The 23495-nt window shown below is 35.5% G+C and overlaps 1 protein-coding gene across 1 annotated transcript; it reads left to right on the forward strand.

The window, feature by feature from the left end:
* The first annotated feature begins 501 nt into the window (after positions 1-501).
* On the forward strand, positions 502-22349 carry LOC149089700 (oxysterol-binding protein 1-like). The gene is made up of 10 exons (XM_089238559.1): positions 502-740; positions 4450-4550; positions 4884-4962; positions 8699-8828; positions 9399-9533; positions 11273-11518; positions 13271-13588; positions 15237-15406; positions 18957-19168; positions 21388-22349. The coding sequence occupies exons 2-10, from the start codon at positions 4454-4456 to the stop codon at positions 21531-21533; spliced, it is 1533 nt and encodes a 510-aa protein (XP_089094685.1). The 5' UTR covers positions 502-740; positions 4450-4453; the 3' UTR covers positions 21534-22349.
* Positions 22350-23495: the final 1146 nt, after the last annotated feature.

A 23495-nucleotide genomic window follows, 5' to 3' on the forward strand; every position in this document is an offset into this window, starting at 1 on the left:
AGAGGTGATCTTGGAAAGAAAAGCCATCTCGTCTCCGCCGGGACTCGAACCCAGGCCCTCTTGCATACCGGGCAAGTATGCTACCATCTACACCACTGGAGACACGACCCTGCCTTCCTTATTTCACGCACTGTGTCGTGAGGCGCTGAAGTAGAGACAGTAGTAGCCTCTCTTAACTTCAGAAAATGGCCCCCAGGTGGGAAGAGATAGATGGCTTTTTCTCAGCCCAAGATATCAAGGAAGCAGTTATTTTTCTGGATATTAGGCTGAGGTGATCTCCAGAAAAATATCAGCTTCCTTGATATCTTGGGCTGAGAAAAAGCCATCTATCTCTAATGATGTATTTTTACTATTTAAAAATATTTATAATTATTTTTTTTAATTTTCTTCGAGCGGCCGCGGAGCCCCTGGAGAGTGCATAAGGAGTCCCAAGGGCTCCGCGGAGCACCGGTTGAGAACCGCTGTGCTACAGTGTGACTGCCACCTTTATTTTATGACGTCATACCTTTTTTTTTTAAATAGGTGGCGACATCTCTTAGAAATATGACTTTGAAGTATAATTATTATTATGCAGGGCTTTTGGGACTTTGAAGAGCTTAACTGGTTCGCGGTTTCGTCGTGCCTCCTAGATGTTGGACGCTTAATAACTGAGCTGCTTTGTTGATGAAAAATTATTATTTTTGACAGCTGTTTATTGAAATTCCGTTGAAGTAATTGGTGTTGGACGCATTTCGGGAGCGGTAAAATAGTTTTCACAGTTTCTTAATTCATGATTTCATATCCTACATCAATTGAAATCAACAGCAACGTTTTATTTATGCTTTGAATTTCCCTCCCAGTTCAATCAATTAGAAAAAGGGGTTGCATTCAATTTAAAATCTTATTATAATATCCTTTATTTATATTCTACTTGAATTTCGGCGCTTATTAAAGTATTTTATCTCTCGAGTAACGTGCCTAAATCTAAATTTGTATGCCAGTGAAATATGCATGTAATTTTTACTTAATGTGGAGACGGTTTCTCAATACAATAAAGTCTTAGTCCATTAGTGTTTATTAATTTGGACTTTTGTCTTTTAGGGGTGTTTTTTTTTTGAAGGCCGTTTAACACCTAAACCAACAGTAAATAGCAAATATGAGAGAATGTGTGCATTTATTGACACCTATGACACCTAATCATGGCCCTCCACAAGGGGTGGGCTGGCAAGGCTCCAGCCCTGGGACCCCCGGGATGATTTTCATCATTTTTTTTGTTTTCCACTCTATAAATTTATCATAAAGGGACCCCATGAAAGTCTAGTTGGGAGCCTGTAAAAGATCCCAGCGTAGGGGCCATGCACGTAATTGTTATAAGCCTTTTGGAAAGTTTAGACCTAAATTAGGGCATGTCAAAATATATAGCTATTTTTTTATAAGAGACTTCTTTTTAGTTTTTTCTTTACGATTATTTTTAGGAAATGTCTCTTAATAAGCTAATCTTTGTCACCTTTAAACCATTAGTCCAGGGGTTTTTTTTAAATTTTTTTTTCAGCCAGGACCGAAAATCAACAACATGGTGAATTTTGCGACACGTTGAGCTGTTTGTTGTTTTGAAATTTAAGTGAAACCAGAGTAGTGCAATGAAAATTTTTCACTTATTGGGACAACTATAGTATAATCCCTAGATGGTGATTTCTTTTTCTTTGTCAAGAAAAATGTCCTAAGGCATAGCAAGAAGGAACAGTGAAACGTAGTCATGCTTTCGGACATCTTTCTTGTAGAAGAAAAAAACTTCAAAAAAGATGATTATACTATACAGCAGTTGAAACAAAAAAAAAAATGATAAAATAATAACAATCAAAACAACATTATAAGGTATCAGATTAAAAATAAAACATCCTAGAAAAAGGCCATAGCGGGGGCGGACACCCCCCCCCCCCCGAAATGTGAGAAAATGACCGAAAAAGGGGGGAAAAGATGGCCAAATTTATTGCAATATCGCTTTGCCCCCCCCCCCTCCCCGAATGAAATTTCTGGCTACGGGACTGTCCTAAACTAGATACAGAATCAAGATTTGAAATGAACGACAAGTAACATGATTTCTGGAATGAATACTCTGAAATATAAAAAATAGAAATCGATATCTCTTTTCAATAATACAATGGTCCCTCCTAATGGATAATAAGTATTCTTTATAATAAAAATAAAACCTTGGACTTTCTTTTAAATAATAAAACGATTACTACGTAAAGGTCTCTCTGGGTTTGGTCAATAAAAAAACTAAAACTCCAGATATATGCAAAAACGTAATATGAAAAAGGAAATGTTGAAGGTACAACCCGAGAGACGATATAACCTAAAATGACATAGTCGAACATGAAAGATCGAATGCAGCATACTCCATGTAATCCATTGTGGAAAACTTGTAAACAGTAGGGCATGGTATGGCAAATATAATGGGGGTCGGTGAATCCCATGACCAATGCTTACTTTTTTTCTTCATTAGCTCCAGAATTCCTCCTCGCTATGTTCTAGCTTCCCAAAAAATGGATTGCTGAAATTTTTCTTTTTTGTTGGCCATCTTGATTTCCATGATGTTAAAGATGGCTTGGCAAGCAAAAACATTCTAGGTCGCTAATGGGAAAAAAACCTTAGTGAAATTGAAAATTGCCAAATTTTTCGCACAACCCTGCTTAGGGATTTTAGCTGCAACAAATTTGGGTTCTTAAACAATGGGTCATGAACCAGGCTGTAAATGGATTTTTAGGACCCATCTCGTAAGCCTTTTGTAAGTCAGTGTCTGTTTCTTCTGTGGGTAAATGGGGATATAAGCGTATAACGATGGTAAAAACGACTAATTTGAGACTAAATATCAAACATTTGAAACAAACTAAAGTGGACTAGGTGCATTTAAAAAGATTTCAAGCAATGAAAAGCCGCTATAAACAAACTTTCTTTATTCTTTCTTGACTGAATGAATAACAATAACTCCCGTTTAATGTCCCTCTTGTACTCCAGATATAGGCTGCATCAATATCCAACATATCAAATTTCTGATATAGAGATTTTTTGCCTGGAATTTCCCTTACCTTAGAGACAAGGTTGACAGATGTGTATGTGATGAAACCTGAAATTTATGTACAGTAAAACTCCTCTTAACGGTCACCCCTCAGATGTGATCATCCCTGTTTTACGGCCAAATAAAAATATTCCGATAACAATGCTATTTAAATATTTAAATGTATTTCAAACCCCTGCTTAATGGCCACCCTTAGATATGGTCACAGACACCATTTTCATCATTCATTGCATTGGACAAGATTGTACGAACACCAATTGGTGCAATTTTGCTTCGAATTATGCTCACTGGATGGCAGCACAAGTTCTAAATTGTTTCTCTATTTTTGGCTATTTTCAATGAAATTTCGGCTTGATGTTTTTGTTAATGTTTGAGAACTCTGATGTTAGTTTGCTGGTTGTGCTAGTATATTTTATATAAATTCTCTCTGTTTAATATGGCCAGCTCCAGTAATCCTTGCTTTCTGTCACAGAGAGAAGAGAAAAAATGCAAGCAATTCAATGAAAAGCGTAAAATGGGAGTTTGTGCTCCTGCAATGTCGGGAGGACAAACATATGTTCCATTTTAAAGGAAAAGAAAACGTTGGCAAAGAAGAATGGCTGAGAAACAGAAATCAAGCTAGGAAAAATAAATTTCCAAAGACAGAGAGAAGGGCTTGCCATAGACGCAGTTCTGTATGATTTGTTTGTTTCTGCAGGTAGCAAGAATTTAATTGTACAATTTTCAATTTAATTGTACAATTTTCAATTCAATTGTACATGAAAGCTTGAGAAGGTGCAGAAGAATTCAAACTCATCAATTTCAATGCTTCAAATGGTTGGTTAGATCGTTTTTGCTTGCGTCACAAGATTGTATTTAAGAAATTGTGTGCGAGTATGCTGATGTCAGTGATGAAGTATGCGAAAAATGGAGTAAAAAATTGCCAGAAAACTAATTGAGGGTTATTCAGTCAATGCTATGTACAAGCAGTGGCCAACAGCTGGGCACATATGTCGCATGCGGCCAATGTTAGATGAAGTTAGAATACTAAGCAAAACCCACCAAACCGAGATTGATCAGTTTTTCCAAAAATGTAAATTCAGTATATAAACTTTGTGTAATTTCTTTTTTTAATTTTGTACCTATGTAATAATTATGTTCTTTCATGACTTTAAACGCATGTTATAATGTCAGAATTTCATTCGTTTGCAAACAAAGAACCATTTCAATTATTGTTAGTACTGTATTTTACAGTTTCAACAAGAACCCCCTCTGATGCGGTCACCCTTCTTTTACACGGTCAAATATTTTTGTCTCACGAGTGTCCGCAGAAGAGTTTTACTGTGCTTTGTATCTTGACAATTTTTTGTTTTCTTTAAATAAAAATATAATAGAACTTTTTATATATCTAGTATAATGAACCAAGACACTTCATTAGACGATGATAACGCTCAACCCATTACTCAATTATCTTCTCACCTGGCTGCGAAATTAGAAGCAACTCTTTCTTTAGGTGATTATTTTACATGAAATTTTTATAATTCTAATTCAGTGGTTCTCAAAAGTGTGTAAAAGCATGGCTTCTTAGGGCATTGTGGCGAACTGGCAATATTGATGTGTGCCAGTTCAGTGTTTTGAAGTGGTTCTTTTCTAGACTATTCTGGCAAGCCAGAGGCGAATGAGAAATAGAACATGGGAGTTGCTGGGTTGCATGAGGCAAAGTTTGATAACCACTTGTTATAATTTATGGCATAAAATTTTGCAGGATGAATTTATATAATTTTTTTTTAATTTGTAGTTAGTGTATCTGAGAAAAAATTAACAGCAATTATGTTATTTCTTTAAGCTCAAGACGATGAGTTCTACGATGCCTTATGTTCTCCTTGCTCAGACGCAAACTTCAAAAGCTTTGATTCCGATGCTGGGTATGTATATTACACAGCAAAACCTCCTCTAATGGCCACCTCCGAGCAACGGCCTTGTTTGTTTTGTTGGAACCAAACACATCCCATAAACTTAACATTACAAGTAACCTTCGAACAACAATTTCCGAACAATGGTCACTTTGGACATGGAGTTGGACAAAAGATGTGCCTATCACTAAGAGAAAAATAATTTTCAAGTATATTCCCCCTAAACTCTATGGGAGTGGGGGGGGACTGTGTACACTTTTTTTCCTGGGTATAAATACTAGATAGGTACATTGAAAACAGTGGAGAGAGGAAAAAGAGTACTTAAGAGTTAAGAGTGCTTAAGATTAAGCCACTTAAGAGTGATCTTCAAATGCACCTGCAAATGCTCCGCTTAATTCATTCTTACAAAATTATGTTTGAGATGACAGGCCACATCAGGTGATTCTTAGAGTTGCATTTGGCCTGCACATCATTGCTTCCCCAACTCAAGCAAATCCATAGGATCCTATGTTATACTACCCTTAGCCTCTATCCCCCCCCCCTCATCCAGACCATTCCATTGCCTATTTTGGGAAATGCTGGTCTAGTTAATCATGTGGATGGGAATAAATAACTATTTTAAGGGTTGCTGGTACACCGTCTTGGTCCATTTCAGTTTTTTTACCAAGTTATTTCTGTTGCACTGCAAGCCTAAATTTTAGGATACCAAAATAGTGCTGAATATCAGTTAACACTGCTACAACTAGATGCTTGGTCAGCCGGGGCAAGCACACATTTTGACACCTAATCCTCTCTAATTGTGGCCCTGTCAATTAATCAATTATTATGTTAGTGTCAATATAATCATACATTCTAATATAATCAATTATATAATTATTGTAATCAATTACAGAATGGATTGTAATTTTACATGTTACATGGATCACAATTTGTTTTTTTTTTTCAGAAATATAACGAGTATTTCTTCCCCAATAATGGTCACTTCCTGATAGTGGCCACATTTTCACAGTCCTGTTAGTGGCTGTTGTTGGGAAGTTTCAGTGTACACAGTAATTATATTACGGAAGGATGACCAACTCTCTCTCCCCACGTTTCCAGAATTCTATCTTCTGCACTTGAGGCTGGGTGTATATAAGTGAGATAAGACAAGCTCAGTCATTGTTGTTCATGTTGATTTGTACAGTGTGACATTTCAATTTGTATGACTAACTAGTGTGCAAAGAGCCATATAAATCAATGGCTTTTTGCACATTGGTTAGTCATACAAATTGACTAACCAATGACTAACAACAGTGACTAGGCTTGTCTTAAGCTGTCTTGTCTAACCGGTGTGCACCCAGTCTAGAGTTTTTTGATTTTTTTCAATGAATCCTGCAGAACCATTTTCATTCTCATTTCTTCATTAAAAAAATTATCTTGAGAGAAAGAAATTATCTTCTGTATTTGAATTACCATGGATGGAATAAAAAATTAGTGTTATTAATTTTGTCGTCGCCCCCCCCCCCTTTTCTAAGACCTGGTATGCACAAATGTGGAGGTTGTGACTTTGTTTTGTAGAGATATTTCTTTTTTACTACAGGGAGTTAAGCCCTGATTTCAACAATAAAACACCCGCAATCCTGAATTCCTGAGGTTAGAAAAGAATCTATCTATAGCAAGGAAAAACGACCCCTGCATTTGTGCTTTTCAGGTCTGAAAGGAATAATCAGGTTAGAAAAGTAATAATAAAATTTTAGTAATTAATTAGAGGTATCGCTTTGCTCCTATTTCAGACAACCATGTTGAATGAATGTAAACTAGAAGGTGCTAATTTTCAGCATGAAAACATAGTTCCATTTGTCTGTACATTCTACCTTTATCTAAAGAAAATTGATTCATTATGAACAGGCATGGCCAGAACCTTTCATACCCTTTCTTCTCAATCCAAGAAACCATAACCCCCACCTCAAGAAATGGAGGGGTCAATCATGTTATAGTCACATGCAGTTATTTATCAGACACATCTCATTATGTCTCTCACCAAAGTAGGACTATATAGAATTCTCCAGTACCAAAGGACCTTCCAAAAAAAAAGGGAATTTGACCTTGAATTGGATTGGATGATTTTTGCATGTTATAGGATGAAAAATGACTTGGAATGAATGGGAAAACATGGGCTCATTGTACCGGTCTTTGTAAAACCATATGGTCATTCCAACAAGCATCAACTATTTTAAATCCTCTGTGTTACACTCTTTTGCAAAAAAAAATGAAGCTCCATGAAGAAAGTGACTGTTTTTATTGAAATTAAGTATGTGTAAAGCTCATACACAGATAATAAAATGATTGAAAACTCAAAGCCATAGGACCCATCAATGGCTAGCAATTGCACATTGAATGTTCAAATCAGTAATTGGTGACCCCCCCCCCCTCCCTGGCAGCAATGCATGCTTGTATACGTCGATGCAAGGAGTGATAAAGATTCCTAATCTCATCTTGCGATACTTTCTGCCAGGCATTCATCAATTGTTGCTCCAAATCTGCGACATATTGGGGTGCCCAAATGTGGTGACCTACTTTGTCCCATACATGCTCGATTGACAAAAGGTGTCCCGTGACCTTGATGGCCAAGGAAGAATATCAACAGCACAGAGGCAGTCCAGAGATATGCGAGCTGTAGGGGACCTGGTATTATCTTGTTCGAAAAATGGCCCCTGGATGATGTGCCATGAACGGTAATGTAACCAGCAGCAGGATGTCATCAACATATTGTTGAGTTGTTAAAGTTGTACGGAGGATAACTAGAGGCAAACTGCTGTCATAAGAGATAGCACCCCACACCATCACGTAATGGCTGTATGCTACTGTAAATGATTGGCTACAAAGGCTGATTAGGACAGATGGCTCCGGCCCTTCCACACTGGTCTGATGGTCATCTGCTCCAAAACTGAAGCAGGATTCATCACTGAACACCGTGATGCCAGTCTGCTGACAGCCACGATGATCAGCTGAGACACCACTCTAGGCAACTCTGCCTATGTTGTGGGGTTAAAGAAAGATGTCCTAAAGACCACTGTGAGTGTAACCCCGCCTCAGCCAAGCACTGTGAGATGATGGAAGGAACTGTGGGTGGTATGGAAGAGTCTGTAGCACATTGAATAGTGGACAATGATGCCATTGGGACAGTTCAGACCTGTCGCACAATCATCCGGTCTTGCCTCGCATTCGTACACCTTGTCCTTCCAGAGCCTTCATGATAAGTTCCTTGCAGCAACCATTGTTACCAGCACCTTCGCACAGCCGTGTCCTTATGGTGCAGGTGGCGACCTATTGCTCAGTATGACCAGCCAGTTTCATGCATCCCGACTATGTGACCACGTTCGAAGTTGTCCAGTTGGTTATAAGGTCTTCAACAACATCGTAACAGCATTATTGGTTGTCTCTCCAGGGAACTGCAACTCAGACAATTAGAAAAAATAAACCGTCTGCAATTGATACCTGTTTTATACAATGCTAGTTGCGCAGTAAAAACGTCTGTTATGACCGAAGTTAACATTCATTGGCCTTGAAAATTTAATTCTTTGCATAGTTGGCATAAAGTTTCTAGGCGATTGAATTATTTTTTAGGAGTGTTTCATTGGTTTTTTTGCAAAAGAGTGTATATTGACTATAAGTGTGAAATCTGAGTACTTCAATTGCTCTATAATAATCTCTTATTTCCGATTGCCCTTGCTTTAAATTAACTATTTGTTATTCTCACTGTTTGCAGGAAGCCTCTGTGTTCAATTAGTAATCAATCTGAAGCCCATTCGTGTTCCTGCAACTGCATATCTGAGTCTAATAATGAGAAATGTAGCACTAGTAAGAGCAGTTCTCATTTGTGCCCAAACTCTAATGTGGTGAGTTGGAAATATTTTATCAATTTTGTTTCACATTATCAAGTATCTGCTCGAATATGCTTCAAGGTTAATCACAAACATTCCTTACTACGTATACAATTGAATATAGAAAATGAGTTACCTTTTGGGTTAGATAAGAAAATTGATTGAACGACGTTATTTAAACCCAAAATTGCAAAAAGAACCATGGCTATATGCATTTCGGAACTACAGGAAGTTCCTTCATCAGTAGCAGAAGCAAAGCAACATGAGAGAAAAAAAAGGAAATAACAAAAAATACTCCTTATAGCGGGAGTTACTCGCTATTGTAGACGAAGATCTATGTTTTGTTTTAGCTACTGATGAAGGAACTTCATATAGTTCCAAAATGCATATAGCCGTAGTTCTTTTTGCAATTTTGGGTTCGAATAACGTTGTTCATTCAATTGTCTTATGATTGAATGTTTTATTTTCATGGCAAAAAATAAAATAAACAAACAAAAAGCTGTTAAATATTACTTGATACAACTTGCTTCTGCTTTGTTTATGCCCGTAATTTTGAATATATTTCAATAATTTCTATCTTTTTAGGTTTTATGTTCTAGTCACAAGGGAAAGAGACGATCGAGACGAATGTTTGTGCCTCCAAGAGCTGATCATAGTTTCTCGTTGTGGTCCTTGGTTAAGCACTGCATAGGCAAAGATTTGACCAGAATTCCTCTACCTGTATGTATAATAAATTTTTAATGGTTGGGATAATCTATGTAAATATTTATACGGGATGCATAGGAAAGTCCCTTTATCCTCTGGAATAACTGGCAAACGGTTGATCTGAGGAGCATATTTCCCATTGGAAAAAGCATCCACATAACACGCAGACCTCAGATATGTCATACAAGGGGTTGTATAGTTGTTAAAATTAATAAAAAAGAGCTAACTTTTAATTTGGTCGCCCTGTCTTGAAAAAACTCAGAGAAAGTTTTTGCCCTCTCTCTCTTGAGCGCAAAAAAAATTATGTTTTTAAGAAAATATTCACTGAAATATAAGTTGAAAATGAAGGAAAGAACCGCATAAACTATCAGACAAGCTTGTTCTACATTTTATATGCTTTTCTTTCCCTCATTTTTAACGATTTTCAAATTCAAATATCTAAGTGTGAATATTCAACTTAAAAACATTATATTTTTTGGGGCTCAAAAGAGACAGGGCAACAACTTTCTAATGCGTTTTTTAGAATAGGTGACCAAATAAAAAGTTTTTTTAAATAAGTATATACAACCACCCTTGCAAATATGAACGATGTCTTTCCCAAACGGTGTATCGCAAGATATTATGGAAATAAGCCAAAAAAATATTTTTGTTGTTGTAAACTGTATTGTGTATTCAAGGAAAGGTGCCCCAACTTTTTAATGTTATTCCCAAGGGTGCCGCAAACTTCAAAAGATTGGGAAAAACTGGTCTAGATGGTGAACTTTTCAAATTATTTCTGTGCTAGCACTGCTTTTAAACCACATGGAGCTCTGTATATAATGGATACCTTAGTTGTTGAAAGCTCTCTAACCACAAGTCATGGTCAGTTCAACTCGCTTATCATAGCCAGTTTAGTTTGAACCTGTTTTCTTGATCAAATCCTTTCAAGTCCAGTTTAGACATAAAAAATAATATTTCAGAAGAAAATGTGATGATGGAGAGTGATATAGGGTGTTATTGAATTGCTGCACAGGGAACATCAATAATTTTAATGGAAAAAAATGTTATGCCCACACATACTTCTACAAACTAATTTTCACCACCAAGATTTTCAAACATGTTTATTTTTTGCATGGGCTATTGTGAAATTCCAGTTTACTCTTGCACATGTTCTCAATAAACTACGAATGCAATATTTCTGTACATTTCGACCTTATTGTGCTTTCTACGGACATAAAGATGTTGGGTTAAGGATCAGTTTTTACACTTTATTCAACTTATTAATTATTTATCACGTTTTTTGCTGATCTACTTGTATTCTACGCTGATTCTCTATTCCTGCCGTAGTCATGCTATATTTATTACCCCTTTTTCAAAGAAACTTTTATAATAAAATTTTTTATATTCTTTTTTATAATAAAATTTTTTATATTCTTTTTTATAATAAAAATTTTTATATTCTTTTTTATAATAAAATTTTTTATATTCTTTTTTATAATAAATTTTGCATAGAACCTTTTTTATTGTCTGCCTGCTGACAATATTGAGTATTCCGTGTTCAAATTTTATGCTAGATATAAACTTCAAATACATTTGAATTCTCTGCATCATCTTAGATTTACCATTCAATATGCACTTGAATAAAACATCATTTATGAATTGAGAACAGAAATAGTGCATATAACTCTATGGTCTCAAATTATAATTTTAAGTTTTATGCAGTTACTGATAATCACAGTAAAAAACATGTGATAATGACTCCTTGGTTATTTCAGGTTTATTTTAACGAGCCTTTGTCTACTTTACAAAGACTTACGGAAGAATATGAATATGCAGACCTATTAAAAGAAGCATTGAACTGCCAAGACAGCTGCGAACAGTTAGTTTATATTGCTGCTTTTGTCATCTCTGCCTATTCCAGCTCAAGCAAGAGATCCGGAAAACCATTCAACCCATTGCTTGGTGAAACATTTGAATGTGACAGGATGGATGACCTAGGGTGGAAATGCATTTCAGAGCAGGTGATTTCTCTAATTTTTTTCGAATCCCCCCACCCCTTCTCCACGCAATTCCAAGAACTTTAAATCATTATACTGTTCAAGTTAGGTAAGAATTCATCATAATAAAATTTGGTTGAATAAAATATCCTAGTAGTTACTGGAAACTTCTGCCTCTATAGCTATTTATTTCTTCCTCCGAAGTAAAAATTAGACTTACGAGGAAGATATGGGTGAATAAAATATTTTATATTGATACCTAATTTTAAATATTTTTGAAAGACTGTGGTGTAGCCCAGCAGGATAGCATTTACATATCATTACAGTCAAATCTCAATAAACCGAATGTGCAGCAGCTGACAAAAAAAAAAACTTTGTGATATCATTAGTTTGACTTATCGGAAATTTTGATTTCAGAGTGGGGAAAGAAAGATTTATTAAAATAACAGTGTTATTTATGAATATTGTATTAATAAAACATCAAACTACTGGAGATGAAATTCACAAAGCAAAGATAAATTATTCCATTACAATGAATTTTAATTATTGAATGAGAATATTTGGAAATAAACTAGACGTATGCACATTGCAGTATGGAAACAGATGCATACATGATGCTCGTATAGATAAAATGAATAATGAATTATACATAGTGTATATATAAAATTATTTTCTGCCAAAAATGCAAAGATTTTTGACTGGCTTTCTCTTCTTTGTTATTCTTTCGTAAGAAAGGCACTTTTCAAGCAGAAAAGTGAATAGGCGCCAATATTGTCTACACTCTCCATGGAACGTTACACTGTACTAATGGTGATCCACAGCCAGTAACCCTGATTCAAATATTAAAAGTTTTTATACCTTCATCTGGTTTAACCATGAGCATTATGCAGTTAGACTAGTGTTTGTTTTTCCCATGGAAAGGAATGTAATGTGTGTCAAGGAGTGGGGGGGGGGGGCAGAAGCTTTGGACATAACATAGATCCTATGATTTTTTTCCTAGCAGGGAAGGCAACAGAAGGAGAAAAAAATTTTAGGGGGGGGGGGGTTGTGAGATCCGTGATGACCCTCCTTGATGAAAGCGTGAGAAGGGTCAAGGGTCAGAGAGGACTGGACATAATTGCATACCAGGAGCCGAAGGATGGTAGAGAGTGAGAGGGTAGACAAAGAGGAGAGGTAAAAAAAAGACATTCTCAGGGAGAAAGTACAAACGAGAGGATGTGAGCAGCTAATGTGAATTGCTGGCCAACCAAATTATACCTAAGATATAAATAATACAGTATGCATAAGTAACATATAAATTAATTAAAAGTAATGCACCTAGTAACAAACATGTAGTTCTCCACAGGGTCGCAACTATGGGGGAGCAGGTGGGTCTTGTGCCCCGGGCGCTAGACCAGAGGGGGGCACAAATTTTATTCTCAAACCTGTCCTTCAACATTACAGGGGGGCGCCAAAATGCACACTTGCCCCAGGTGACTAAACATCTAGTTTTGGCCCTGGTTCTCCATGTGTTTCGGCTGCATCATTATAAGGGTGATGAGAAAAGTAAGTTTAGAAGAATCAAAGTTAGGCAGCTGAAGTTATTTTTCGTTTAGGTTGCTCAAGCATCGTGAGAAAAAAGTTCAGTTATGAAATTTATGTACACTAGTTTCTCCCTCCCCAATTGTCATAAATTTTTATTTATATAATTTATATCCCTGATTGAGAGAAATTTTCATCCAAACTCATTTCAACTCACCAAAATTAATATTTCATGATTTATTATTTTTCCTCCAGGTTAGCCACCATCCGCCTGTTCTGGCTCAACATTGTGAAGGACCGGGCTGGATTGCTTGGCAAGAATTCTCGATGACTACAAAGCTCAAAGGAACATCATTAATAGTTAATCCAATTGGTACAAATCATTTAAAATTCATTGAGAGTGGTTATCGTTTTACTTGGAATAAAGTAAGCACAACTGTACATAATCTTGTCATCGGCACACTGTGGGTTGACCATCATGGAGAACTCCTGATAAAGAATCATACCACTGGTGATGAATGTTCTGTTCAGTTTCTTCCATATAGATGTTTTTCAAGTGATGGCTATAGAAAAGTAAATAAACCCCATTCACTTTTTACTATAACTCTATACACTGTTATGATGAATTGCTGCTTCAATGATTTTGAAAATACAGTGAAACCTGTTCAAGGTGGACACTGTATGAGACTGAAACCTTTCTTGAACAGAAATAAAAAGATAGTTGATTCGATGATTAGTGCGTTGATGTGCACCTTTATGAAACAGAAATGTGTCTAAGGTGGAATAGTATTTCAGGCTCTTGATGTTCCGTTTTTTACAGATTTCACTGTATATCATAATTTTCTGCTGCAAAGCCGAAGCTTATCGAGCGTTGAAAATTTTTCTTGTGGCTAATTCAAAGTTTTGGGCTATTCAAACTTTTTTTCCTGATACTTTGATTTCAGAGGTTTCTTATGAATTTTTTATAAAGATATCTTTAAAGCATATCTTGGATCAGGAATTTTAATACAGTTGAATAAAATAATTTTTTACTTCAGGATAAATTTTAGATTCATATTTTACTTCAAAACTGTAACCCTTACAGTGACAATCCTAAAATATCTCTTCTTAAAACCCTTTCATTTTGGCAATCCCAAGCCCAGCTAGTTCTGTACAAAAGAGCTTTGCCTGATTATATATTTTCCTTCTCCCCTCCTGTAAATCAACTGCCAGTGGGCAGAGTCAAATTTTGAACATTTAGTGATTTCCACTGCGACAGTTATAATGTGGATCAGGAAATTTTAAAAACTGCTTGAAGGGTTAAGTAAAAATTATATGCGAGTTACACATAGCTGTGGCGTTTTTGTGAAAATTATTTTTTCCTACAGTGATGTAGAAAAAAATAAAGTGCATAAATAAGGCATGACTAGAAAAGGAAAAAAAAAATAGGTGCCAACAAAATTTCTTAGAAGCTGAGCACATTAAAAAAGCACTGAAAACAGTCTAGAGTAATCTTTTTCTCAGACTTGGGACCCCCCCCCCCTTTTGATTTTGGTTGATACAAATGTGTGCCAACAAGAAGCATGCATAGCTCTTCTCTGCACCCCCTCGATTGAGTCCATGTACCTGTGTAGGTATGGTCTCTAAAACCTTACATCATACTCGTCCAAGATGGACTACGCTCCCAAAAAATGAAAGAAAAAATGACTTCAGGAAAATGCGAAAAGACCTTTCAAGAATGAAGCCAAGCATTCCATTTGATTTTTTAACAGATAAGACATAAATAAATATAAAAATAATAAATTCGAAAAATATATTGTGTTCTGACTTCAATTAAGTAATTGCTCTCAGAAAATTTAAGGCACCGATACCAATTTTTTAAATAGCCACAATGTTCTTGTGATTGGGATTTGCCATGTCCTGGAATATGATTACAGTTTAATCCTGTTATAACGAACTCCAAGAGACCAGAGATATCCCTTCATTGAAACAAAATTTTGTTATAAAAGAATTCGATTTTAGCATTGTTCCTGTGTAAACTTATCTTGAAAGTTAGAAAAGTGCTTATTAAAACAAATATTTTTGTTATAACAGTATTCGTTAAAGTGTGATTCGACTGTATTAATGTTGTTTGTTTATTTTTTTTCAATGATTGTAATGATTCATACAATTTTAACTGTTAATTGAATGTCAAAAAATGAAGTTTTGTAACAGTTTATAACATTTCCATCTATCGTACAAGGTTACTGCCGTTGTGAGAGATCACAAGAAGTCTGAACGCTGGTTGTTAAAAGGAACTTGGGATAATAAGATCGAAGCTGCAAAAGTAGCTGTAGCGAATGGATATGATTGCCTTGAAAATGGAGACAATAATGTAACGTACAAGCTTATATGGAAAAGAACGCCTCCAAGGTACACTTTAAATTACAAATATTCAATTAATTTCCTTGATGAATATACAGGATAAAAACTTAAATCTGTTTCACCACAAATAACTTGTAAACTGTTGGCTATAGAAACATACTTTCAATTAGAGAAAATATTTTAAAAACGTGCACGTCTTTGATGTTTCATTTATTTTATTGAAGGCCATAAATATATACAGAGATAAAAAATTTAATTTCTGTATGGTTCCCCCTCGTTTCCTCTAACTTCCAATTAGAAAGTTGTTTCCCTGTCTATCCTGGGTCCAACAAAAAAAATCCTTTGTTGTTAAGTGAAATATTCACTGAGATATTAGAATTTTAAAAAAAATCACACTGATAATGAGGGAAAGAACAGCATATAATAATGTTCGAGCTCATTCTACCCTTTATATGCTGTTCTTTCTCTAATGGTTTTTGAATTTGAATAACTCATTTAAAAAAAAAACTTTTTGGGGGGGGACTCAGAAGAGATAGGCAACAACTTCCAGATTGGAAATTAGAGGATGGGCGACCATATAGAAATTAAATTTTGTCTCGATACATATACAGCCCTTAGTAAAATACACATCTAAGATGTGCACATTATTTGAATACTTTACTTTTTTTTAAATTAAAAGTGTGCTGCTATAGCCAATGGTTTAAGAGTTATTTGTGGCAAAATTGACTTAAGTTTCCACCCTGTATAATCAGTAGAACTTGCTTAATTCGAATTTCGGATAACTCCCCTTCAGTTTTCTATCTAATTTAATGTTAAAATTTCTTATTTAATTTGAACGTTCTCTGAATGTTTTGGATAATTCAAAGTTGGAGGGGAAAAAGATCATGATTTTTGTATAAACTAATTTAGTTTGGAAAAATTCTACGAAATGCCAGACTTTTCTCGATCAAGTTGTTAAGCAACAAATTTTTAAAGACTAATAAAAGTTCAAAAATTATGTTTTTCCTCTATTCTTTTTTTGATAATTGTCCAATGCCCATTCTAACATTGTGCGGCTGGTGCGCATCAAGACTGTGTACCAATTAATACTGATTATGCTTTTGAACCTATAGATCAAAGTGTAGCATTTAAAATCTGAATCCTTTTGTCATCATTAAAAGTATGAAAAGTATCGGAAAGTTCAAATTGTAATACGTTAATGGAAGTGTATTTCCTTGATAGCATAAGAATTATAAGCGAAATTTGTAGGAAACAGTTTCATAACAGATGATGTTTCCGTAAATCAGGCTTGGCATGATCAAGAAATTCTACAGTGATGCTGATTCCCAAACAGCGGAATAATGTGGCAGCTGAGATCAGTTATTATAATTATAAATTATTAAAATTTGGAAAACAGTTTTGCAACTAATGATAAAAAATTTTAACTATTGAAAATTATTATCTTATGTGAATGTGTTTATGTTTAAGTTGCAGTTTGTGTAGTTGTTTTACGTATCCAGGATAGATAAATTTAAACTTTTTTCCATTGGCTGTTTTTCGAATTAATAAAGTTTGACTGTATATATATACTCATCTTATTGTAATCCAAGAAAGCAACTGGGGGACAGTTGGTGAAAGGTGGTGGTCAATTCCAAACAGTAGGTGGGTCTGGTTCTCTTGCCTCTAGATCAGGAAATGTGCCAAATTTACCCTAAAAACATTCTTTATGTGCTATCTTAATCAATTTCTGTTAATATAAAATGCTTTTTGAATGTCAGTAACTTGAAATTTCTCTGAAATAGATTACTTGTGCCTGCTACAAACATTGATCCTGCTTAATCCCCTGTACCGTATGAAAATTATGACCTGATGTAAAACAAAACATTTCCTAGGACAGGAAATATTTCTGTTAAAATCATCTGTGCGTAATCTACATAAATAGTTATAATGTAAAACTGCACAATACTATATCTCCATCTACTGTAACATCTCGTCTTTTCAATTTTAATGATAAAGAATGGCTGCAAATCACCTCATATTCATGATTATAGAAAGCTGTTGTTCAGGTGTCTTCAACCATTGACAAAATGTCAACCAAATTTGACATTTTAATGAGACCTGCAAGCCACTAAGCTATACTACACACTACCGAAGAGCATGGCTCGCAGGCTATGCATTGCAGGCCTTCACTGTAGTTCTAACAAAACTATCAATCTCATTCAAGCTGTTATCTTAATTTGCAAAACTTACTTGGTCACCTATGCAGGGCCATTCAAGCATTACATAAGCACCCATGGGGAAGGGGTTCATTTGCTGGCTTTCAATGACATGGCAGCTGGAGGGCATTCAAATGATTATGTAAGCAAAATGAATAGGGTATGAAATTGGGAAATGATCTATGATTTCCGAAAGTATGTATGTAAACTGGAAGGCCTTATTTTTCTCTGATAGAGGGGGCTGATAATGCTGGTGAGTTTTATGGGCATAGGTATAGCAAGATTGGGAGCAATGAAGATTTCATGTCGTGGGTGGCAGTCCTGATAAGATGGCAAATTTTAGAGGGCAGGTTGTTTTCAAGTTTCCTTCATTTGGGCCACATTGATGGATCAGGGATGGGATGGGGAGGGGGGGGGCGGGGTAGAGAAGTTTCGAATTACTGGCTTTCAAAAAGCATTTTAAATTAACAGAAAGTGATCAAAATAATACATAATGATACTTTTTCTTCAATATTTAATCTTTTTTTAAAAAAATATTTTAGTTTATGTTTTGGAAAGCAAGCTTCCCCCCCCCCCTCCATGCCCCCTGAGAACTCTGGAGTTCAGTAAAGTCTCCTAGATAAGGACTTGTACTAGTCTAATGGCCATATTCACAGACAGAGTTTAATTGCAATCACAGGTGAAAAGATTAGAGATTGAGACAGATTGGTTAAATTCGAGATTTTAATGGCTACATGTAGATCTCTAATCCTTTAACCTGTGATTGCAGTTATAAACTCTGTATGTGAATACGGCCATAAGAGGCTTTGACCCCCCCCCCCTCCCAGCTCACTTAATTTTGCTGACGGAGGGACCAGAATTCTGCTTACGTAACACTTAAAGGGCCTCTGTACAGTAAGAAATCATCTGAAAATGCATTGTCAGATGCTGATAATTACAGAAACTGCATTTGCATTTAGTAAATCCAAATTTGTGTTGTGTCCTCTTGCAATGGGTTTCATTCTACCATCATAAAAACCATAGGTTTGCTGTTATAAATGCATGTTTGCTGAACAAGTTATCAGGGAATGACATCTATGCAAGCCCTTATACTAAATTTGTCCACAGATGCTGTGTTCTCCCCAGAAGCTATTCACGTTCAGGTGGTAGCTTGTGTGTAGAGTGCATGTTATGCAAGTTAAAAATACTTAAAGTTATGAAATTCCAGCCGAACGATCAACTGAAATTGCTGGACAGCCCTTGCAGTAAAAGTGGCTTTGGAAAGAACATGAACACCTTGTAATTTTACATTGCCAAATAAAAAAACTAAAGAACTGAAGTTACTTTTATCAGGTGTTTTTTTTTTTGCAAAGACATTTGATTTCCTATTTGGAAAAACATGAAGAATATTATATTTATTTCAGTATCGAAAGTGATAAATATTACAACATGACTCTCCTGGCCTCTCAGTTAAATGAAATGGAGGATGGTGTTGCGCCAACAGACAGCAGACTGCGACCAGATCAGAGGCTGATGGAGAATGGACAGTGGGAAGAAGCAAACTTAATCAAAGTTGAGCTAGAAGAAAAGCAGAGAAGGAAGCGCAAAGACCAGGAAGAAAAAGAATATGAAAAAGGTATTTTTAAAAAAATTGATGTCAGATCAGTTCTATGTGATTTATCATTGAAATGTTAAGTAATCTATGAGTAAATACCTAAATTTTTGAGCAATTAAATCACTTTAAGTAGAACTTTTATTATTCGGAACCAATATTGTTCCCTTCACTGATAATATTCTTTCTGTTGATGAAAAATCATCTTAAAAGTTATAAATTCTCTGAAGGAACCAATGAAATTCTTAATCAATTTTGACACTATGGTGCCAGAGGATAAATATGATAACTATCATGCTGATCGGAGGATCACACTTTGGTTGGTTACGAAACTCTAACTGCCGGTTGCCCCCAGCAGTAAAATATATCTGTTCAAGTCAAATGTTGTGGTCAAAATGAAGCTAAGAGCCTGAATTCAACGTTCTGATTGGTTGGTTGCGAAATAAAGCTCTTCAATTAGTCCATTAAAAAATTTTTTTTAAATTCCCGCTTGTAATGAACCTAAGCCAGAGCGCTACAATCAGTGGTTGTGATTTATTATTATTTACTGATATATTTTTGAAGGCACGAATATATGTGCCTTCATAGAAGTCTAAATCAGCCATGGACTTTACTTTGTTAAGCAAGAAGGAATTTTAAGAAAATTCAAATGGACCTATCAAATAGCTCCATTTTGCAAGCAACCAATCAGAACATTGCATTCGACTTATATGCAGGCTCTCAGCTTCATTCTGATCATGACATTTGGCTTGAGCAGACATATTTTTCTGCTGAGTAACCAGGAGTTAAGATTTGGTAACCAACCCAAGTGGATCCCTGATCAACATGATGATGGTTATATTTGTACTCTGAAGGCCGCAGTAGTGTCAAAATACAGATAGAATTCAGTATTTTTCCTTGTAACTTGCCTTTTTTCGTTGATTCCTTCTGAGATTATATTGGGCAAAGTTTTATTTACTTTTCTGTAAGTTAGAAATTCTCATAAAGATTAAAATTAAGGTAGATAAACTTCAACCTCACTGGTGCAAACTAAGCAAAAACGATCCTATTCAGTATTTCTTCAGAAGGCATTGTGTTGGTGGAACAGAAGGATTGTTGCAATTCAAATTATAAAGGACATTGCAAAAAAATTGTGATACTTATGCAAAGCAGAAGATAGAATTGTCTGTGTGTTCATTGCATTGGTGTACATGAAGTGGGGAGCCCCCTTCCCCTCCGAGCCAAGATTATAGTGTTATTTTGCAGAAGAAAAAATGTGTAAAAGCCTCTCTCTCCCCCCCCCCCCCCCAGAAAATCCTGCATACTCCTATGGTCCATTGAATGCATATTCAATTGTGAATAATGTTAGTGATAATACCGCCCATTTAAATTGATGTATATTTGATATTGCGGAAATATTTATTTACTAACCTAAGCTTATTCCAATCACATTGAATAATTAAGGTTCTATGCTTGATACAGAGTGCAGGTTCCAGACCCATGAACTCGTAAAGTGTATAATGATATTTTTTTGCCACTTCCTATTTAATGATTGATTATGTAATGAACATGCAGTCGTTGCCCGATTGCACAAACTAATTTTCAATATCATAAAAACGAGCATCAACTGTATAAATTAAAATTATGTGAGCTGTCACATAGATTAGTCATCTATGTTGTTCCATTAGCGTGACTCCCAAACAGTATGCCTCTTTAAGTGTGCCACAAGATGTTTTGGAGATTAAATTATATGTTAAATGAGGATGGGGATATCAGATTATTTTGACACTATTCATTTAATCATTTTTATTGCAATAAAAATGGTTTATTCAATCATTTTTATTGTTATTTTCTGCTCACGAGGTGTAATTAGACTGGAACCTACAGTTTATTGCTGACTTCAGACGGCAGTAAACAATCCAACAAGACTGCGGTAGCAATCTTTTTGTGGTCATATTATAGCCATTCTGCTGACACAGCTCTAGCTCTGTGAATAAGCTATAAAGAAACTTCATGCAAAGTCTGGTCTGGGAGGGAAATACTAAAGATCCTAGCCTTGGTGCCCTGCTGCACTATGCGGGGAGGCATGAGAGGTGTGACTATACGAGCACAAGTTCAAATATTTTGGGCCATTTTTTTTTGTTACTTTTGAGGATGATTCTGGCTGGAAAAGATCTGGCAACTGCTGACAATTGAATTGGAAATATAGTAACCCTACCTTGTGTGTGTAAAATAATTGAAATTGATTACATTTATTTTTGCAGGTCAGTCTGTAGAACGCCACAAACCAGCTTGGTTCGAACTGACTACAGATGAAGTCACCGGTAACCCTATACATGTCTATAACGGAGATTATTGGAATAGCAAACTGAAAGGGGATTGGTCACGATGTCCAGACATATTTCTCTGACACGAAGAAAAAAAAGAACAATAACAATCATTTCAGTAAACAAATTTTATTCTTCAGAATGTTCCATGTATACCAAAGATTAACATGTTTTAAAAAAAAGCCTAGCTATATTTACAAGCACACGTGTCATATCCTGTGCAACAAAATAATGGATGTCTTCTACATAGGAGTTTTTCGAGACTTCTTGGGAAGAGTTTTGTCTCGCAAAATGTTTGTATATTTGACATATCTTTTATCAGATTGAATATTTTTATTTACATTATAAAAGCATATGGAAGTTGAATGTATTATAGGAAGATATTTTTGTTTTTCGCCTTTCGAATAGCTATCGATACTACATATATATTATTATAACTTTAAAAGCTCATTCTTATATATAATATTTATATATATATCTACGCATATGAATATTTAGGGGAGCAAACTTATTCGCTATCTAAGAGGAGAACTTTTTTCGTCCTAGCTGCCACCAAAATGCACGATGCCTTTATTTTTCCGCTCACCTTGAAATATCATAGCCTTGACCTATTCCAATTTTCGAGTATAGGTCTTATACATATATTTTTTCTGTTCTCTAGTCGAACTTGAAATGCATTTTAGTATACTTTAAAGTTTGTTTCTTGGTTGTTTAGTTTTATTTTTATCCTAATTTATTGAATGGCTTATGGTGTAGCCTTCATTATATGTATACAGTTGTGTCTTATATTTCTGTATTAAAACGTTGAAGTATTGAGTTTGAAATGAGAAAATCGATTTATTTTTCTGATTATGTTCATCTCAGAAGCTGTGCAAAATAAAATTCGTTCATATACTGATAGAACCTGTCTATCTTGTTGAAATTGGGGAGAACAAAAACTTCGTTTGAGGTATATTTTCAATCTTTTTGAAAAATATAATTTTTTACAGTGTTGGTCTGATTTCGCATGATTTAGAAAAAACAAAAAAATCCATTATTGTAATTAGGTCCCCGGTGGAGACAAGATGACTTTTCTATTTCATCTTGCGGTACAATATCTATAATTACAAAGCCTAGTTCAGCGGTTCACAATCAGTGTTCCGCATACACTTCCCAGGCACTCTGCAACTGCTCGAGGAAAATAAAATAAAGTAGGTTTGATAAATAAATAAAAGAGGATATATATATATGGGGCTGTGAGTGAAAAAAATGAGAACTGCTTGTCTAATTCGTTGATGTAGAAAAAAAGCTGAATCACACTCAATCCACTCTTACATTTAAAACTTGGTTCTGTGGCGGACATACCAAATGTGGACCTCCACATTTGGTATGTCGATCGAGTTGATTTGATAACGCTCATCCGACTCCACTCTGATTAAAAGACGACTTGTCACAATCACCAAATTTATTTATTTACAAAAAATGCACACACACGAAAAAACATCAACATGTCATTTACAATCACTCGCAACCACTGAATATTTTTCTTCTTTCCATCGCTTGGCACGCGTAACCTGCGTAGTCACTTTTTACGCCAAGCGTTGGCGAAACTCCGCCACAGTTCTATCCAGGACCGCAACTAGATACGTTGACAGCAGGGGTATGTCCTCAAATTGGCAGCTCCGTGTAATGTATAGTGCAGTTAAAGGATAGGAAATGGCATCAAATCTGAAGTGAAAACTCTGGAAAAAAATGGGGGAAATGATTTGTCTGCTGTAGTAGGGAGGGAAGAGGGGTTTTAAAAATAATCTTATTGACCAAAAAAATTAGGCAAAATAATTTTTGCCACTCTAGAAGGGGTGCCCAATCCGAGGTTAAAGAGCGGAAAAAAATTATATTGATCAAAAAAAGAAAAAATAGGGAAAATTATTTCTATATATATATATCAGCTCTAGAGAAGGGGCAACAAATCCGAGGTGATGAGCAGGGCCATGTTGAGAGCATCCCGGGACCCTCACCCCCAATCCAGGGATGCAACTAAATACTTTTTGAGATGTTAACGGTTC

The sequence above is a fragment of the Pholcus phalangioides genome, unplaced genomic scaffold (assembly GCF_987345545.1).
Source record: "Pholcus phalangioides strain wild (caught in Gottingen) unplaced genomic scaffold, Ppha-v1.0 ptg000001l_1, whole genome shotgun sequence".
Lineage (NCBI taxonomy): Eukaryota > Metazoa > Arthropoda > Arachnida > Araneae > Pholcidae > Pholcus > Pholcus phalangioides.

Bases quoted from the DNA above. Each gene is read 5' to 3' on its own strand.
- LOC149089700 (XM_089238559.1), top strand. From the start codon at position 4,454: ATGAACCAAGACACTTCATTAGACGATGATAACGCTCAACCCATTACT. The intron at 4,963-8,698 runs GTATGTATATTA...CACTGTTTGCAG, and splicing joins AGCTTTGATTCCGATGCTGG to GAAGCCTCTGTGTTCAATTA. The intron at 19,169-21,387 runs GTATTTTTAAAA...TTATTTTTGCAG, and splicing joins AGAAAAAGAATATGAAAAAG to GTCAGTCTGTAGAACGCCAC.